This window comes from Rhinatrema bivittatum, chromosome 14 (assembly GCF_901001135.1).
Source record: "Rhinatrema bivittatum chromosome 14, aRhiBiv1.1, whole genome shotgun sequence".
NCBI classification, from domain to species: Eukaryota; Metazoa; Chordata; class Amphibia; order Gymnophiona; family Rhinatrematidae; genus Rhinatrema; species Rhinatrema bivittatum.
Genome location: NC_042628.1, coordinates 2,431,291 through 2,453,060, shown reverse-complemented (window position 1 = coordinate 2,453,060; position 21,770 = coordinate 2,431,291). Strand labels below are relative to the sequence as shown.

Here is a 21,770-nt window from a genome sequence, read left to right as displayed (position 1 = left end):
CATGCCCCTATTACATAACTCCCCCTCCGACCCTTACCCTTACTCGGATTTCCTGATATGACCACCTCTATGCTTGTCTTTTTGGTACTGTGCACTAATTCTGTATATAGTTTTGATGTAAATAGTTTTGATGTAAGGGCTCCCCCCTAATATCAATCATATGTTTCCTAGTTCAGTATATTATCTGTTTTATGTAAGGGCCCCGCCCAATGGTTTTGTGTTCACTGTAAACCGATGCGATGTGCGAACGGTCATCGGTATAAAAGAAACGTTAAATAAATAAATAAAAGTCATGGCAGAGTTTCATATGTTATTGATTCATGCCATGCTGGGGTTTCATACATTACCGATTCATGTTGTGGGGGATATCATGAGATATTGAGTCATCATGGCAGGGTTTCATACATTACTGTTTCCCGCCATGCTGGGGTTTCATACATTACAGATTCATGTTGTGGGGGATTCATGAGATATTGAGTCAAGTCATGGCAGAGTTTCATACATTACTGATTCACGCCATGCAGGGGTTTCATACATTATCGATTCATGTTGTGGGGGATTTCATGAGATATTGAGTCAAGTCATGGCAGAGTTTCATACGTTATTGATTCATGCCATGCTGGGGTTTCATACATTACCGATTCACGTTGTGGGGGATTTCATGAGATATTGAGTCAAGTCATGGCAGAGTTTCATACGTTACTGATTCCCGCCATGCTGGGGTTTCATACATTACCGATTCACGTTGTGGGGGATTTCATGAGACACTGAGTCATATCATGGCAGGGTTTCATACATTACTGATTCACGCCATGCTGGAGTTTCATACATTACCGATTCACGTTGTGGGGGATTTCATGAGATATTGAGTCAAGTCATGGCAGGGTTTCATACGTTACTGATTCACGTCATGCTGGGGTTTCATTAGATACCAATTCACACTGTGGGGGATTTCATCAGTATTGAGTCAAGTCATGACAGAGTTTCATACGTTACGGATTCACGCCATGCTGGGGTTTCACATTAGGTACCGATTCATGCTACAGCAGCATTTCATGCGATACTGATTCACACTGGGAGGGATTTCACTAGGAACTGAGTCAAGTCATGGCAGGGTGTCACATTAATATTCACACATGTGAGCCTCCTCCCCTTTCCTCCTGAACACAGATCTTCCCTAATCTACTGTAATTGCTATGGGGTTGCTGTATTCACAAAAACATGATGGAAGCCATGCTGTAGTTGTATCTGTGGAAAACTCTCTGGGTTACAGCATGAAGCTGAAAGTCTCAGGCCTTACTATTGTGGGTTCAAAGAACCACACTTGGACCAACCAATCCTGCACCACTTGTGCCAGAGGCCTCTTGGGAAGAGGGAATTCTTTTGCTCTGTGAGACAGACACACTTCCTTCTTCTGCTGCCCCACAGAAACATAACAACATGCTGTAGGTAGAGGATTGGGAGGGTATGGAGTGCACGCTGCCAAAATACGTGGTTAATCCAAGGAAGAGAGGAATGTAGAAAATTCAACGAGAGAATTTTTGATAATTGAAAAGAGAAGGACTTTGAATTTTCTACATTCCTCTCATCCATAACCAGGAGCCTAAAAGTGATAGTAGAAGCATGCAGAGGAGGAGCATGCACATTCTGATAGGATATTCAATGGCGAGGAGTGTGCATTTGGAAAATAAGAATGGGAGAGAGCAGGTACTTGATTTCAGGATGCTGCAACTTATAGGGATGAGCCGAGAACGCAGAGGTTAACCAGAGAAAGGAAAAATGTGGTAGGGATGAGATGAAAATCACTGAGTACCAGACTAAAAGAGAATTAGAAATAGTTCCAGAACAGTTTAAGGAGTAATGGAAAGATGCTGGACAGATAACTAAATTTATGATTTTCTCAGAAATGGCTACTATTGTCCTTTCAAAGACTATATTTATTTATCTTATTTTATATAAGCATTTAATATTCCACGTTTTCCTAAAGGTAGGCACAAGGCAGACAACATAAAGCAACATGGCAAGGAGTAGCTAAGCAATAGATATAAATGGATGTGATATACAAATGGGAGGTAGATTGAAAGTAAAGAGCTGGTTGAAAGATTGGAGCAGGGAAGGTGGTTAAAGGTATATTAGAAGCTGGAGAAACACCTGGGAGTAATCCAAAAATAATCCCTCCAAACTTGTATCCAGCCCTGCAGATGAAAGTGATCAAATAAAGGAAAGAAGTGATGAGATCCTTTCACTTACCCACAGAGTAGGGAAGCAATGCACAAAGCAATGTCAGATCTGCTGCTCGCAGTTTGTTGGACGTCCCCTCACTGCAATTTATTCATTTGGAGGAGATGCACAAACAAACTTTCTCAGTAGCTGGCCCTAAAATATGCAACTCTCTGTCTGAGAATAAACGGATAGGAGCTTACTGAAGACCTACATTTTACACAGATTGTATTCGGTGTTTTTGGAAAACCTTTCATTTATATTGGGAAGTTGATATGCTCTTTGTTTTATCTTAATGTGAATGTTTGGTATGTTTGGTATGTTATAAAATGCTTTTAATTTAAAAAATGTTCTTTAACTATTCAATCCCCAGTTCCACCGCTTATAAGCGCCATCCTATACAATGAAGCACTCACCATACAGCAATCAGGCTGACCTGAGATATAAGCATATCGTCATCTCTGTGTGTCTAAACCCCAAGTCTGTCATAAACTGTCTTCCCAAGGCAATCTTTTTTAACCATCTATGTGGCCATCATACTAGGCACTCCGGTATAAGGTACCTTCATTTGCCTTATATATAATCTTCAGCCGGTATAGACTTATTTACTTTTTTTTTGGACTTTTTATATGCAATTAAAACTTATCTTATTGCAAAGTGAAGTGAAACTCCCTGACATGGGTCCATGTTTCGTACACTGCATCAGGGGAATTCTCACAAAGTGGTCATTCTTTCATTCATTTAAATGTCAGATTGTTGCTTCCCAGGTCACATCGTAAAGCTCAGAAATCTTTGCCATTTTTGGGCGCCCTCCAAGTAAATAAGTCTATACCAGCTGATGATTATGTATAAGGCAAGTGAAGGTACCTTATACCGGGAGTGCCTACTGCCTAGTATGATGGCCACATAGATGGTACAAAAGAGATTGCCTTGGGAAGATGGTTTATGACTGATTTTATGCTCTTCCTTTGTTGCACCCTGTTTATCCCATCTTAAACCCCAAGTTTCACATCAATTTCAAAAGATTATTCAAAACATGTAGTACACAAATCTACTTCCAACTTATCTCTGTCAAAAGTATGAGTTGAAGGCGGTAATCCACCCAGTCATGCACAAGGGTGTGCTTAAAGCAGTTTGTGTAGTTGGGTTTAAAAAAAAGATTTGGATAAGTTCCTGGAGGAGAAGTCCATAAACTGCTATTACTCAGTAGGGAATAGCCCCTGCTTGTTGCCAGCATTAGTAGCATGGGGTCTCTTTAATGTTTGGGTACTTGCCAGGTACTTGTACCTTGGATTGGCCACTGTTGGACACAGGATGCTTGGCTTGATGGACCCTTGGTCTGACCCAGTATGGCAGTTCTTATGTTCTTAAGTTATATAAGGCATGTGAGCAGATAAAATGGGAACAATATGCTTATTTGGGCAGAAGGACATTTCCCCGAGAAAGCCAATCAGTGAAAAGTGGACTGGTCAGCAGAAGCACGATGCTGGAAAGGACGTAACACAATTGCTTTGTTACATTTTTTGGCTTGCAGGGCAGCCTGCAAGTCAGCTCACTCACCTCATGCTGGGATGCAGACAATGCACAGCCTGCCGCTGCCGCTAAGTGTGCACCCGCCAAACTCAGGCAGATTTAAAGGGCCTACAGCAGGAAGAGACAGGAGATCACATATCTAGCCCTATAAAGGGCCTCTTCTGCTTCTCCCTCACTGCCTCAGCAATGGGTAGACTTCTGGTATTGTGAATTGCTATTTCCTTGCTCCGTGTCTTCAGCCTTGCTTTGTCTTCATCTTCAGCCTTGTCCAGCCTTCCATGTCTGCAGCCTTGCCTTGCCTCCCTTGGACTGACTCCCGGTACTGACCATAGCCTGTGACCTGACCAGCCTTGACTACCACCTATGACTTGACTCTCCTTGCCTGCTGCCTGCCTTGACCACAGCCTGACTACAGAAGCTCTCTTAGTCTTCACCAGAGACACTCAGCTAAGACCTGCTGGCTCCCGGAACCCAAAGGTTCAACCCATGGAAAGGGGCTGGTAGATGCAAAGCCCCAGCTAAGTCTCTGCATTGCTTTTCGCCAGTTGACACTAAAGACCTAGTGGGCCTTCCCAGTAGGTGGCATCAACCTCACTCCAGCACAAGGGTCCACAAGTCTAACAGTTTGCTGAGGCCATGGATCCGGCAGCTCAGGCTTTCCTACAAGCAATACCAGGCTTGGCACAGCACCTACAGGAACAGCTACAAGTGTTTAACCAGGTCACTATGGCCCTGGAGAAACTAGCTGTCATTGTGGACGCACCAAGGCAAGAACCCGCACCAAGACCAACAACTCCGCCTCCCCAGGAGTCACTTGCTACCACCAGACGACTGCCTCAGTTACCACCTCCTCCACGCTTTATGGGAGACCCCCAAACAATGCCGTGGGTTCATAAACCAGTACCAGATGAACTTCCAGATGTAGGTTCCCAGACAACCAGACAAAAAAACCACGTACATCCTTTCTCTCTTGAGTGAAACGCATTGGCTTGGGCACGTGAGGACTTCATAGTACGAGATTTGGCAAGTTTTCTCCAAGAATTCCATCTTCTTTGATGAGCCAGGAAGGGACACTGCCTGAGCTTTCGACATGCTACAGATCCACCAGGGCTCCCAGACCTTCTCAGAATATACCATAGAATTCAGAACACTCACCTCTGAACTGAACTGGGGTGAAGACAATCTCAAGGCTATCTTCCTGCAAGGCCTGTCTAGCCACATTAAGGATGAGCTTGCAGCTCGGTAACTCCCCACCTTGTTGGACAACTTCATCACCCTGGCCAGGCGTATAGACCACAGACTCCAAGAGAGCATAAGACTCAACACAATTTTCCATTGGCACCCTGCTTCCAGCAACCTTTCTCTCTGCCCAGGACTGAGTCCTCCAAGCTTATAATCCAAGATAAACCCAGCTAACGGCCCAAGAGAAAGCAAGCTGCAGGTAACAGGGTCTGTACATGTATTGTGCCGCTTCTGGACACCTGGTGTGGGCGGAATTCTAGCATAATAATCATGTAAACAGTGCCATCGGCTCTTCCCCCTTTCAGATCCTGTACAGGAAGCACCCAAGTGTACCACTCCTGCTGCCTCTAGCTGTTGACTGTCTGGCAGCTCATCTCACTGCTCAAGAACTCCATGCCCTCTGAACTCAGCTCATGCAGCAGCCTGCGATGACACCAAATGCCAATCAGCACTCTAACTTAAGGAGGGAGATTTGGTGTGGCTGAACACTCAACACTTTTGTCTCAGAGTTCCTTCTCTCCGCCTGGTGCCATGTTTTATCGGACCTTTTTTGTTGTTCTGAGGAGGCTCACTTATCCAGGTAAATGCCTTTGAAGTTGTCGTCCTCGTGTCTAGTCATTATCATGTTGTGTGGTTCAATATTGGACTCAGAGTTGAACCATATTAGGACAAGCTTCTTGGACTTTGAGATAAGTGATATTGTCGAGGACGCTCCCTCAGGAAACCAAGAGCTGAAGGGCACAGAGGGACTGTGGGCGGCAATAAAATGGAGCAATGAGAAGACAAGAAATCTCTGGGTAAGGCATGTCAGCGACGGTGAAGGAGAGCAGGAAATCCAGGCAGAAGGGTCAGGCAGAATTATTAGGAAAGAGAGCTAAAGAAGGAGATAAAGAAGGAGAAGATGGAAAACAAAGCAGGAGAAAGTAGAGTTACTGAGGAGGGGGACCAGGAGATGGAAGAAATCTTAGAAAGAAACCAAGCAAGCCATTATCCCAGCCAAAATGGCAAGAGGGAAATGATCTTAGTCTTAGACAAAAGCCCACTTGTGAAGATACTGCCTGCACTGCTGCGCAGCCCACGGAGACGTTTACTCAGGGTCTACGCATTACATTTCAATGCAGCAGCCTAGTGGTTAGACCAGGGTTCAAATCCCACTGCCGCTCATTGTCACCTTGGGCAAGTCACTTTACCTCTGGGTTTAGGGAGCTATTACAGTATCTGAATGTAATCTGCGTTGAAGTGCCGAAAAGCGGAATATAAAAATCCAAAATAAATACATTGTGCACTTCCCCAGAGACCTGTACAAACCCAAGAGCACACGCATAGTTTTCTCCTCAGGAACGCAGCTTGTTACTGGCATGCAGGGTGGGCTGTGTTCCCATGACCAGTGGGGGAGCGCACAGGTGAGACTGGAGGAGGACTTGGGGTAAAATATGTTTATTTGGAAATGACACCCAGGGAGGCTGAAAAATATGAAAGTGGACTGGGAAAAAAGGAAGAATGGCCAAAGGTCTGTGTTGTGTACTTATTTATTTAAAATGTCTTGTATTTTGGTTGTAATAGAATAACTATCACATTATAATACAGGAACATAAATAGCTTCCATGCAAAGAAGTGTAAAATCCTTCATCTGAGGCATAAAGATTCAGTATACTAATATCCCCCCAGATGCCACACTGAAGGGACATCCAAGTTCTCACAGACTACCTTTCATTGTAGAACTGGCTACTATTGCTTTGCAAAAGGAGAAATTACTACTTACCTGATAATTTCCTTTCCTTTAGTGATGGGCAGGGTCAATCCCAACGAGTGGATTATACACCTCTGCCAGCAGATGGAGACGGAGCAAAAGCTGATGTCACAGCTAAACAGTCCTGCCCCGACATCAGCCCGCCAGTATTGTCTGGAAAAGCCAAACTGTGGACAAACCTGATTAAACTTGAACATTATTAGTAACAGGCAACCATTCATGTTTCTCAACCAACAGGAACACTGAGCTCAGCCAAACGAAGGAGCATATCTAGCACACTAAGAGCTAGAGAAGCTACTTACCAGTTATCAACGAAAAACTGGAATCATATTCTGCACAGCTCGCCTGACAAAATACCAACTATAAATTCAAACACTGGCAGCCGAGGGCAGGTCTGGGATTGATGTGCCCTTACTAAAAGAAAGGAAATTATCTGCTAAGTAGTAGTTTCTCCTTCTTTAGCTTTTGGATAGGTCAATACCAATGAATGGGATACACCAAAAGTAATCTCAAAAAGGGTAGTAGGCTGCCAGTGGTCCAGTCAATACTGCCCACGCAAACGTGGCATCCTCCCTAACCCTAACATCCATGCTTGGAGAAGGTGTGCAAAGATGACCTTGTCGCCGCTCAGCAAATTTCAGCAGGCGACCACAAAAAGTTCCACCCACGATGCCGCCTGAACTTTCGTGGAACGCATTCTAACCTGCTTCAGTAAGGCTACCTCAGCAGCCACATAGGCTGCCATAATGACTTCCTTAAGCCAATGGGCAATCATTGCCCTCGTTGCCAGTGTCCTTCTTACCTCCCCATGGAGCACAACCAGGCGATCAGACTTCCAAACAGCTTTAGTCATCTCCAAGGAATGCAAACGACGGTACTCCGCTCCATCTCTATCTCTATCCCTGTCCAAGGTAGGCAGAGAAATGGACTGATTCAAATGAAACTCTGAAACCACCTTGGGCAAAAAAGGAGGGACAGTCCGAAGTTGAACCGCACCAGGAGTCATAGGGAGAAAAATAAAGACTCATGGCAGAAAGAACCTGCAGCTCAGAGACCTGATGTGCTGAAGAGAAAAATGGTCTTCAAGGTAAGCCATCGCAAGGAAAGAATACGCAGCTCGGAGACCTGATGTGCTGAAGAGAAAAATCGTCTTCAAGGTAAGCCATCGCAAGGAAAGAATACGCAGCTCAGAGACCTGATGTGCTGAACAGAAAAATGGTCTTCAAGGTAAGCCATCGCAAGGAAAGAATACGCAGCTCGGAGACCTGTTGTGCTGAAGAGAAAAATGGTCTTCAAGGTCAGCCATCGCAAGGAAAGAATACGCAGCTCGGAGACCTGATGTGCTGAAGAGAAAAATGGTCTTCAAGGTCAGCCATCGCAAGGAAAGAATACGCAGCTCGGAGACCTGATGTGCTGAAGAGAAAAATGGTCTTCAAGGTCAGCCATCGCAAGGAAAGAATATGCAGCTCGGAGACCTGATGTGCTGAACAGAAATATCATCTTCAAGGTCAGCCATCGCAAGGAAAGAATACGCAGCTCAGAGACCTGATGTGCTGAAGAGAAAAATCGTCTTCAAGGTCAGCCATCGCAAGGAAAGAATACGCAGCTCGGAGACCTGATGTGCTGAAGAGAAAAATCGTCTTCAAGGTAAGCCATCGCAAGGAAAGAATACGCAGCTCAGAAACCTGATGTGCTGAACAGAAAAATGGTCTTCAAGGTAAGCCATCGCAAGGAAAGAATATGCAGCTCGGAGACCTGATGTGCTGAACAGAAATATCGTCTTCAAGGTAAGCCATCGCAAGGAAAGAATACGCAGCTCAGAGACCTGATGTACTGAAGAGAAAAATCGTCTTCAAGGTCAGCTATCGCAAGGAAAGAATACGCAGCTCGGAGACCTGATGTGCTGAAGAGAAAAATAGTCTTCAAGGTCAGCCATCGGAAGGAAAGAATTCGCAGCTCAGAGACCTGATGTGCTGAAGAGAAAAATCGCCTTCAAGGTCAGCCATCGCAAGGAAAGAATACGCAGCTCAGAGACCTGATGTGCTGAAGAGAAAAATGGTCTTCAAGGTAAGCCATCGCAAGGAAAGAATACGCAGCTCGGAGACCTGATGTGCTGAAGAGAAAAATGGTCTTCAAGGTAAGCCATCGCAAGGAAAGAATACGCAGCTCGGAGACCTGATGTGCTGAAGAGAAAAATGGTCTTCAAGGTCAGCCATCGCAAGGAAAGAATATGCAGCTCGGAGACCTGATGTGCTAAACAGAAAAATCGTCTTCAAGGTAAGCCATCGCAAGGAAAGAATACGCAGCTCAGAGACCTGATGTACTGAAGAGAAAAATCGTCTTCAAGGTCAGCTATCGCAAGGAAAGAATTCGCAGCTCAGAGACCTGATGTGCTGAAGAGAAAAATCGCCTTCAAGGTCAGCCATCGCAAGGAAAGAATACGCAGCTCAGAGACCTGATGTGCTGAAGAGAAAAATGGTCTTCAAGGTAAGCCATCGCAAGGAAAGAATACGCAGCTTGGAGACCTGATGTGCTGAAGAGAAAAATGGTCTTCAAGGTAAGCCATCGCAAGGAAAGAATACGCAGCTCGGAGACCTGATGTGCTGAAGAGAAAAATGGTCTTCAAGGTCAGCCATCGCAAGGAAAGAATACGCAGCTCGGAGACCTGATGTGCTAAACAGAAAAATCGTCTTCAAGGTCAGCCATCGCAAGGAAAGAATACGCAGCAGTTGAAAAGTCGGACCTGCCAAAAACTCAAGGACCAAGTTAAGGTCCCACAGCGGCACCTGAAGCTACAACGGGAGGGGGGGGGGCGGCAGGTCAACTTGGTTATAACCGCCAACTAAGGACAAAAAGGATGAGGTAGTCCAAAATGTAATGGTGACAGCTGTGAGATCTTCTTTGGGCAGAGGATGGTGCTAACAGCAGGGAAAGGTGATGAGCAGAGTTACAGCAGTGTGACAAGCTCACAGGTCCTTATTTACTGAGATTAATTAACTTCCGCCTCCCCTCCCCATTCCCTCTATCAGCAGCAGCTGAGGAGACCACTTCTCACTTTTATACTGATCCTAAGAATAGATTTCCTTAACCATCTAAATCCGTCACCATTAATGAGCTGAGCTGATTAGGCTATCAGAGGCTTCTTTTGGTGTATGAAATTCTTAGTGTATTTTAGTACAATCAGAATGTGACATGAATTCCAAGGTTAATGATCCATATGCGCTGTCACACGCTGTGAGAGAGGAACCTTACATATAGTCCCATGCACTGTAACACGCTGTGAGAGAGGGCCCTTACGTATAGTCCCATGCACTGTAACACGCTGTGAGAGAGGGACCTTACATATAGTCCCATGCACTGTCACACGCTGTGAGAGAGGGACCTTACGTATAGTCCCATGCACTGTAACACGCTGTGAGAGAGGGACCTTACATATAGTCCCATGCACTGTCACACACTGTGAGACAGGGACCTTACATACAGTCCCTTGCACTGTAACACGCTGTGAGAGAGGGACCTTACGTATAGTCCCATGCACTGTAACACGCTGTGAGAGAGGGACCTTACGTATAGTCCCATGCACTGTAACACGCTGTGAGAGAGGGACCTTACATATAGTCCCATGCACTGTCACACGCTGTGAGACAGGGACCTTACATACAGTCCCTTGCACTGTAACACGCTGTGAGAGAGGGACCTTACATACAGTCCCTTGCACTGTAACACGCTGTGAGAGAGGGACCTTATGTATAGTCCCATGCACTGTAACACGCTATGAGAGAGGGACCTTACATATAGTCCCATGCACTGTAACACGCTGTGAGAGAGGGACCTTACATACAGTCCCATGCACTGTAACATGCTATGAGAGAGGGACCTTACATATAGGGGCGGATTTTCAGCGCCCTGCTCGCCTAAATCCGCCCAAAACCGGGCGGATTTAGGCGAGCAGGGCCCTGCGCGCCGGTAAGCCTATTTTACATAGGCCTACCGGCGCGCGCAGACCCCGGGACTCGCGTACGTCCCGGGGTTTTCGGAGGGGGGCGTGTCGGGGGCGTGTCGGGGGGCGGGCCCGGTCGACGCTGCGTTTCGGGGGCGTGTCGGCCGCGTTTTGGGGGCGGGTACGGGGCGTGGCTACGGCCCGGGGGCGTGGCCGCGCCCTCCGTACCCGCCCCCAGGTCGCGGCCCGGCGCGCAGCAGGCCCGCTGGCGCGCGGGGATTTACGTCTCCCTCCGGGAGGCGTAAATCCCCCGACAACGGTAAGGGGGGGGTGTAGACAGGGCCGGGTGGGTGGGTTAGGTAGGGGAAGGGAGGGTAAGGTGAGGGGAGGGCAAAAGAAAGTTCCCTCCGAGGCCGCTCCGATTTCGGAGCGGCCTTGGAGGGAACGGGGGGAGGCAGCGCGGCTCGGCGCGCGCAGGCTATACAAAATCGATAGCCTTGCGCGCGCCGATCCAGGATTTTAGTGGATACGCGCGGCTCCGCGCGTATCTACTAAAATCCAGCGTACTTTTGCTTGAGTCTGATGCGCAAGCAAAAGTAGGCTGTTCGCGCGCCTCTTAAAATCTACCCCATAGTCCCATGCACTGTCACACGCTATAAGTGACCGACCTCACAAAGTCCAATTCCACTGTCACACGCTGTGAGAGAGGAACCTTACATATAGTCCCATGCACTGTCACACGCTATAAGTGACCGACCTCACATACAGTCCAATTCCACTGTCACATGCTGTGAGAGAGGGACCTTACATACAGTCCCATGCACTGTCACACGCTGTGAGAGAGGGACCTTACATATAGTCCCATGCACTGTAACACGCTGTGAGAGAGGGACCTTACATATAGTCCCATGCACTGTAACACGCTGTGAGAGAGGGACCTTACATACAGTCCCATGCACTGTAACACGCTGTGAGAGAGGAACCTTACATATAGTCCCATGCACTGTCACACGCTATAAGTGACCCACCTCACATACAGTCCAATTCCACTGTCACACGCTGTGAGAGAGGAACCTTACATATAATCCCATGCACTGTCACACGCTATAAGTGACCGACCTTACATACAGTCCAATTCCACTGTCACACGCTGTGGGAGGGTTGTCAGTCATGGAAACAGACTCATCATACTTTTAGGTAGCAAATAGTTTACTGATAAGGGTTTTATATAATCAAAAAACCCATTGAAAAGTGTATATAGTTAAAGCAAGGGTTAAAGAACAAACTATGAACAGCAAGGTTTGTTGGCTGTGAAACATTTTGAGACCTCACTGGCCTCTTTAAAGGTTTCTCAATTGCCAAATATTCCACTTTTTACCAGCAGTACCTATACAGCCACTATCATGGTAAATGAGATCAGATAAAAAGTAAAATGCATTGCTGAGATGGTGTGGGCTTCCTGCTATTTATTTTTCTAGCACTACGATACAGAGGGAGGGATGTGTGTGGAGCCCAGCACTCGTGCACCCTGAATGCCACCTGTAAAGGGCCCTGTTATTCCATCACTGCCTGACTAGGAGCAGAAGCTGCATCCTCCCACTGCAGTGCAGAGCACAAGCTGGCTCTGGAGCAAAGGTTTTAAAAGTTCCTCCTTCCTGCTCCTTATACTGAGTGCAGCACAAGGAGGACATGCTCGACTCAGGCACCTTCTTTGTACAGGTAGTGCTCACAGGTCCTTAAAAAGGTTGCCAAGAATGAAGAGCTGCTGATAAGAAAGTAGAGCACAGAATCATGAAAGAACAGTGGCTGAGGCAGCAGCAGATGCACCACTGTGAGGCAGATAAGGCATATATGTGTGAGCCAGCATCTGGGTGCATTCATGTGTGACTGTACATGTTTACATGTGTGTGTATGTGTACGTGTGTGTTCATGTGTATATGTGTGCATTCATGTATGTGTCTGCAGACATGTGTGACTGTACATGTTTACGTGTGCATGTGTGTATGTGTGCTTTCATGTGTATGTGTGCATTCATGTGTCTGCAGACATGTGTGACTGTACATGTTTACATGTGTGCATGTGTGTGTATGTGTACGTGTGCGTTCATGTGTATATGTGTGCATTCATGTATGTGTCTGCAGACATGTGTGACTGTACATGTTTACGTGTGCATGTGTGTGTGCTTTCATGTGTATGTGTGCATTCATGTGTCTGCAGACGTGTGACTGTACATGTTTACATTTGTGCATGTATGTGTACGTGTGCGTTCATGTGTATATGTGTGCATTCATGTATGTGTCTGCAGACATGTGTGACTGTACATGTTTACGTGTGCATGTGTGTATGTGTGCTTTCATGTGTATGTGTGCATTCATGTGTCTGCAGACATGTGTGACTGTACATGTTTACATGTGTGCATGTGTGTGTATGTGTACGTGTGCGTTCATGTGTATATGTGTGCATTCATGTATGTGTCTGCAGACATGTGTGACTGTACATGTTTACGTGTGCATGTGTGTGTGTGCTTTCATGTGTATGTGTGCATTCATGTGTCTGCAGACGTGTGACTGTACATGTTTACATTTGTGCATGTGTGTGTATGTGTACGTGTGCGTTCATGTGTATATGTGTGCATTCATGTATGTGTCTGCAGACATGTGTGACTGTACATGTTTACGTGTGCATGTGTGTATGTGTACATGTGCGTTCATGTGTATATGTGTGCATTCATGTATGTGTCTGCAGACATGTGTGACTGTACATGTTTACGTGTGCATGTGTGCTTTCATGTGTATGTGTGCATTCATGTGTCTGCAGACATGTGTGAATGTACATGTTTACATGTGTGCATGTGTACATGTGCATTCATGTGTATATGTGTGCATTCATGTATGTGTCTGCAGATATTTGTGACTATACATGTTTACATGTGTGCATGTGTACATGTGCGTTCATGTGTATATGTGTGCATGGACACTGGAGAGCTTTAAATCCCACTTCCAGTATTCATAAATAGTTTACGCTGCCTTGGCTTAAAGCCTCTTGCTTTTTGTTGTGTGTTTTGTTTGTCGGTCTTGACTAGATTGCAGTTGAGTGTTTCTGTTCAGTGCTGTGTACACCTGGTGTGTGCCACACAAATTATTACTAACAATATTGCTAATTCTGCCCACAGATCCATACCAGCAATGCCGCTGCCATGGAGCCTTGGATGCAGCAGGAGTGATGCTCTCCCATGGGCAGGCTAATAACAACCATTCATCTCCATCTGATAACAGCAGTATATCACTCATTACCTGCTAATAACAACCATTCATCTCCATCTGATAACAGCAGTATATCACTCATTACCTGCTAATAACAACCATTCATCACCATCTGATAACAGCAGTATATCACGCATTACCTGCTAATAAGAACCATTCATCACCATCTGATAACAGCAGTATATCACGCATTACCTGCTAATAACAACCATTCATCACCATCTGATAACAGCAGTATATCACTCATTACCTGCTAATAACAACCATTCATCACCATCTGATAACAGCAGTATATCACGCATTACCTGCTATTAACAACCATTCATCACCATCTGATAACAGCAGTATATCACTCATTACCTGCTATTAACAACCATTCATCACCATCTGATAACAGCAGTATATCACGCATTACCTGCTATTAACAACCATTCATCACCATCTGATAACAGCAGTATATCACGCATTACCTGCTAATAACAACCATTCATCACCATCTGATAACAGCAGTATATCACGCATTACCTGCTAATAACAACCATTCATCACCATCTGATAACAGCAGTATATCACTCATTACCTGCTATTAACAACCATTCATCACCATCTGATAACAGCAGTATATCACGCATTACCTGCTAATAACAACCATTCATCACCATCTGATAACAGCAGTATATCACGCATTACCTGCTAATAACAACCATTCATCACCATCTGATAACAGCAGTATATCACGCATTACCTGCTAATAACAACCATTCATCACCATCTGATAACAGCAGTATATCACTCATTACCTGCTAATAACAACCATTCATCTCCATCTGATAACAGCAGTATATCACTCATTACCTGCTAACAACAACCATTCATCTCCATCTGATAACAGCAGTATATCACTCATTACCTGCTAACAACAACCATTCATCTCCATCTGATAACAGCAGTATATCACGCATTACCTGCTAACAACAACCATTCATCTCCATCTGATAACAGCAGTATATCACTCATTACCTGCTAATAAGAACCATTCATCACCATCTGATAACAGCAGTATATCACTCATTACCTGCTAATAACAACCATTCATCACCATCTGATAACAGCAGTATATCACTCATTACCTGCTAATAACAACCATTCATCACCATCTGATAACAGCAGTATATCACGCATTACCTGCTAACAACAACCATTCATCACCATCTGATAACAGCAGTATATCACTCATTACCTGCTAATAACAACCATTCATCACCATCTGATAACAGCAGTATATCACGCATTACCTGCTAATAACAACCATTCATCTCCATCTGATAACAGCAGTATATCACTCATTACCTGCTAACAACAACCATTCATCTCCATCTGATAACAGCAGTATATCACTCATTACCTGCTAATAACAACCATTCATCACCATCTGATAACAGCAGTATATCACTCATTACCTGCTAATAACAACCATTCATCACCATCTGATAACAGCAGTATATCACGCATTACCTGCTAACAACAACCATTCATCTCCATCTGATAACAGCAGTATATCACGCATTACCTGCTAATAACAACCATTCATCACCATCTGATAACAGCAGTATATCACGCATTACCTGCTAATAACAACCATTCATCACCATCTGATAACAGCAGTATATCACTCATTACCTGCTAATAACAACCATTCATCACCATGTGATAACAGCAGTATATCACTCATTACCTGCTAATAACAACCTATGCCCACTACTACCACATACATGCGTCAGCATCTTAAACTATCGGTGTCCTTCACTACCTGATAATGTCAATGTGGCCGTTCTTGGCAGCGAGGTGCAGGGGGCTGGTTCCGTTGGGGTCCGTACTGTCTCCAGGCTTCGGTTCCAAAAGAGCCACACACATGTTACTGTTTAACAGCAGCTGAACCACCTGCAACATCAGACTGAAAATAATTCACGGCAGACGCACCTTGCTCCCCTCCCCCACCGCTTTCTCCAGCCTCCTGGGTCATCCTTCACCTCCCCTTCCTATCTCGGGGTGAGTGGTCAGCAGGACCCTAACTGTGTAGCTATGGGATTAGCTGGCTAGCGGGGACATTTGTTCCCCTCCCAGCAGCTAAATCTAACTGAAAACGTGGCTGCTGTGTGGGGCAGGGAGGCTCTGCACGCTATAACTTTAGGGGGATTTTCAGCTGTAGGTTTGTGTGAGCTAAAGAACAGTTTTCCCTTCCCATGAGTGAAAGTGTGCAGTGCACTGGGGAAATGCCACTGGTAGTGCCCTCAGCCTCGGCTGTGCATCAGCGGACGGATCTGACGTCTCTTTAATAAGCAAAGAGTCCTAGGTTATTATCTGAAGGGATGTCACGATCTTACATTCCCGTATTCCAGCAGTTTCTTGCTCCCGGACCTTTTCTGTGCTCCTCTGGGCTTCTAAGCTCACCTAGAAGCAGCCTCTTCTGGGTCTAGGATGCCTGAGCTTTCACAATTACTGAGGGACTTTCCCACTTCAGCTCTCTCATCTAACCCAGCCACTGCGGTGACAGTCCCTGGCCAGAGGCCCCCAGCTAGGATCTCTACACAATGCAGGTGGAGCGATGGCTGAGACGTGAGTGCTTCCTCTGCAGCCCGCAGGACTGCCACTGAGCCAGCAGACAGCCCTGAGGACACTAAGATGAAACAAAGACACCCCTGAGCTTTCATAGCTTTTCTCTGACTCTGCCCTGCAGGGATGAAGGAACTAACGATAAAGATTAGAACACGAGACATCTTTAAATGCACAAGGCTCATACTCGCAGTTCTCCTAACCCCAACCCCCCCCCCCCCCCCAACAACACTGCCAGAAGAGCATTGGACGTTAGTAAAATTCCTACAATTGCAACAAAGAACTTACCCCAACTCTGCCAAACTCACAGGCCAGGTCAAGGGGCGTCTTCCCACAGATGTCCATGATGCAAGGGTTGGACTGATGCTGTAGCAGCATCTCAGACTGAGAAGAAAGCAGAAGAAACTGGAAGTTAGTTACAGCCCCTAAGAAAGCGCAGTCACTCTCAGACAAGATGTGCAGCCCGGAGAACCTGTTACCGAGGGATTTCATTCTCGCGAGAAAGGATCGGAGCCAGAGTATGCCCTGACATTGGACAGGCCGTGAGTAACCTCTCATCAGCTCTCAGCATCACTCAGCCATGCCCAGGGAGAGAAAGAGTACACATCGGTATCTCAAATCATCAGAGTGCCCATTCCATGTGTACCCTGCGATGCCCTGGACAGTCAGAATACACAGCTCCATCTCACCTCATCATGGAGCCTGTGCTGCATATACCCTGCTGAGCCAAGGAGAGTCAGAATACACAGCTCCATCTCACCTCATCATGGAGCCTGTGCTGCATATACCGTGCTGAGCCAAGGAGAGTAAGAATACACAGCTACATCTCACCTCATCATGGAGCCTGTGCTGCATATACCCTGCTGAGCCAAGGAGAGTCAGAATACACAGCTCCATCTCACCTCATCATGGAGCCTGTGCTGCATATACCCTGCTGAGCCAAGGAGAGTCAGAATACACAGCTCCATCTCACCTCATCATGGAGCCTGTGCTGCATATACCCTGCTGAGCCAAGGAGAGTCAGAATACACAGCTCCATCTCACCTTATCATAGAGCCTGTGCTGCATATACCCTGCTGAGCCAAGGAAAGTCAGAATACACAGCTACATCTCACCACATCACCGTGCCCTCACTGTTTATACAGGAGGGTCAGAATACACAGCTACATCTCACCACATCACCGTGCCCTCGCTGTTTATACAGGAGGGTCAGAATACACAGCTACATCTCACCACATCACCGTGCCCTCGCTGTTTATACAGGAGGGTCAGAATACACAGCTACATCTCACCTCATCATGGAGCCTGTGCTGCATATACCGTGCTGAGCCAAGGAGAGTAAGAATACACAGCTACATCTCACCTCATCATGGAGCCTGTGCTGCATATACCCTGCGATGCCCTGGACAGTCAGAATACACAGCTCCATCTCACCTCATCATGGAGCCTGTGCTGCATATACCCTGCTGAGCCAAGGAGAGTCAGAATACACAGCTCCATCTCACCTCATCATAGAGCCTGTGCTGCATATACCGTGCTGAGCCAAGGAGAGTCAGAATACACAGCTCCATCTCACCTCATCATAGAGCCTGTGCTGCATATACCGTGCTGAGCCAAGGAGAGTCAGAATACACAGCTCCATCTCACCTCATCATGGAGCCTGTGCTGCATATACCGTGCTGAGCCAAGGAGAGTAAGAATACACAGCTACATCTCACCTCATCATGGAGCCTGTGCTGCATATACCCTGCGATGCCCTGGACAGTCAGAATACACAGCTCCATCTCACCTCATCATGGAGCCTGTGCTGCATATACCCTGCTGAGCCAAGGAGAGTCAGAATACACAGCTACATCTCACCTCATCATAGAGCCTGTGCTGCATATACCCTGCTGAGCCAAGGAGAGTCAGAATACACAGCTCCATCTCACCTCATCATGGAGCCTGTGCTGCATATACCCTGCTGAGCCAAGGAGAGTCAGAATACACAGCTCCATCTCACCTCATCATGGAGCCTGTGCTGCATATACCCTGCTGAGCCAAGGAGAGTCAGAATACACAGCTCCATCTCACCTCATCATGGAGCCTGTGCTGCATATACCCTGCTGAGCCAAGGAGAGTCAGAATACACAGCTCCATCTCACCTCATCATAGAGCCTGTGCTGCATATACCGTGCTGAGCCAAGGAGAGTAAGAATACACAGCTCCATCTCACCTCATCATAGACCCTTGTGCTGCATATACCCTGCTGAGCCAAGGAGAGTAAGAATACACAGCTACATCTCACCTCATCATAGAGCCTGTGCTGCATATACCCTGCTGAGCCAAGGAAAGTCAGAATACACAGCTACATCTCACCACATCACCGTGCCCTCACTGTTTATACAGGAGGGTCAGAATACACAGCTACATCTCACCACATCACCGTGCCCTCACTGTTTATACAGGAGGGTAAGAATACACAGCTACATCTCCCCACATCACCGTGCCCTCACTGTATATACAGGAGGGTCAGAATACACAGCTACATCTCCCCACATCACCGTGCCCTCACTGTTTATACAGGAGGGTAAGAATACACAGCTACATCTCACCACATCACCGTGCCCTCGCTGTTTATACAGGAGGGTCAGAATACACAGCTACATCTCCCCACATCACCGTGCCCTCGCTGTTTATACAGGAGGGTCAGAATACACAGCTACATCTCCCCACATCACCGTGCCCTCGCTGTTTATACAGGAGGGTCAGAATACACAGCTACATCTCACCACATCACCGTGCCCTCACTGTTTATACAGGAGGGTCAGAATACACAGCTACATCTCACCACATCACCGTGCCCTCACTGTTTATACAGGAGGGTCAGAATACACAGCTACATCTCACCACATCACCGTGCCCTCACTGTTTATACAGGAGGGTCAGAATACACAGCTACATCTCACCACATCACCGTGCCCTCACTGTTTATACAGGAGAGTAAGAATACACAGCTACATCTCACCACATCACCATGCCCTCACTGTTTATACAGGAGGCTCAGAATACACAGCTACATCTCCCCACATCACCGTGCCCTCACTGTTTATACAGGAGGCTCAGAATACACAGGTACATCTCACCACATCACCGTGCCCTCGCTGTTTATACAGGAGAGTAAGAATACACAGCTACATCTTACCACATCACCGTGCCCTCACTGTTTATACAGGAGGCTCAGAATACACAGCTACATCTCACCACATCACCGTGCCCTCACTGTTTATACAGGAGGCTCAGAATACACAGCTACATCTCACCACATCACCGTGCCCTCGCTGTTTATACAGGAGGCTCAGAATACACAGCTACATCTCACCACATCACCGTGCCCTCACTGTTTATACAGGAGAGTAAGAATACACAGCTACATCTCCCCACATCACCGTGCCCTCACTGTTTATACAGGAGGCTCAGAATACACAGCTACATCTCACCACATCACCGTGCCCTCACTGTTTATACAGGAGAGTAAGAATACACAGCTACATCTCCCCACATCACCGTGCCCTCACTGTTTATACAGGAGGCTCAGAATACACAGCTACATCTCACCACATCACCGTGCCCTCACTGTTTATACAGGAGGCTCCGAATACACAGGTACATCTCACCACATCACCGTGCCCTCGCTGTTTATACAGGAGGCTCAGAATACACAGCTACATCTCACCACATCACCGTGCCCTCACTGTTTATACAGGAGGCTCAGAATACACAGGTACATCTCACCACATCACCGTGCCCTCGCTGTTTATACAGGAGGCTCAGAATACACAGCTACATCTTACCACATCACCGTGCCCTCACTGTTTATACAGGAGAGTAAGAATACACAGCTACATCTCCCCACATCACCGTGCCCTCGCTGTTTATACAGGAGGCTCAGAATACACAGCTACATCTCACCACATCACCGTGCCCTCGCTGTTTATACAGGAGAGTAAGAATACACAGCTACATCTTACCACATCACCGTTCCCTCACTGTTTATACAGGAGGCTCAGAATACACAGCTACATCTCACCACATCACCGTGCCCTCACTGTTTATACAGGAGGCTCAGAATACACAGCTACATCTCACCACATCACCGTGCCCTCACTGTTTATACAGGAGAGTAAGAATACACAGGTACATCTCACCACATCACCGTGCCCTCACTGTTTATACAGGAGAGTAAGAATACACAGCTACATCTCACCACATCACCGTGACCTCACTGTTTATACAGGAGGCTCAGAATACACAGCTACATCTCGCCACATTGTAGTGCCCGTGCTGTGGATACCATGCTATGCCCAGAATACACAACTGTATCTCACCATATCGTAGTGTCCGCACTGTGTATATCCTGCCATGCCCAGGAGAGTCAGAGTACACAATTGTATCTCACCACATCGTAATGCCCATGCTGTGCAGCCAGGTGCAAAGGGATCTGCCCTTCATCAGACTGGATATTTACAGCTGACCCAGACTTCAAAAGCATTTTCATCGGCTCTTTCTTTCCTTGCCAGGCTGCATAGTGCAAGGGACGCATTCCTGTCAGGGATAACAGAGAGACAGTCACATCACGAGACATTCACTGTGCAAAGGACGCATTCCTGTCAGGGATAACAGAGAGACAGTCACATCACGAGACATTCACAGTGCAAAGGACGCATTCCTGTCAGGGATAACAGAGAGACAGTCACATCACGAGACATTCACTGTGCAAAGGACGCATTCCTGTCAGGGATAACAGAGAGACAGTCACATCACGAGACATTCACAATGCAAGGGACGCATTCCTGTCAGCGATAACAGAGAGAGAGTCACATCACGAGACATTCACTGTGCAAAGGACTCATTCCTGTCAGCAATAACAGAGAAACAGTCACATCACAAGACATTCACAGTGCAAATGATGCATTCCTGTCAGCGATAACAGAGAGACAGTCACATCACGAGACATTCACTGTGCAAAGGATGCATTCCTGTCAGGGATAACAGAGAGAGAGTCACATCACTAGACATTCACAGTGCAAGGGACGCATTCCTGTCAGGGATAACAGAGAGACAGTCACATCACGAGACATTCACAGTGCAAAGGACGCATTCCTGTCAGGGATAACAGAGAGACAGGCACATCACGAGACATTCACAGTGCAAAGGACGCATTCCTGTC

At 46.5% G+C, this 21,770-nt stretch overlaps 1 protein-coding gene across 6 annotated transcripts in view; it reads right to left on the bottom strand.

The window, feature by feature from the left end:
- Positions 1–21,770, bottom strand: part of LOC115075660 (caskin-1-like) — a 177,969-nt gene that overhangs the window by 52,648 nt on the left and 103,551 nt on the right. For 5 of the 6 annotated variants that reach the window (XR_003852568.1, XM_029576237.1, XM_029576238.1 and 2 more), the window contains 3 exons: positions 21,000–21,145; positions 16,850–16,945; positions 15,759–15,889 (listed from right to left, as the gene is read on the bottom strand). Coding sequence is in view for 4 of the 6 variants with exons in the window: in XM_029576237.1 (XP_029432097.1) it covers positions 15,759–15,889; positions 16,850–16,945; positions 21,000–21,145 (373 nt within the window). In the remaining 2 variants the exon portion in view is untranslated. Of the gene's footprint in view, positions 1–15,758; positions 15,890–16,849; positions 16,946–20,999; positions 21,146–21,770 lie in introns of those variants that run through there. The other variant, XM_029576241.1, reaches the window with a different exon arrangement.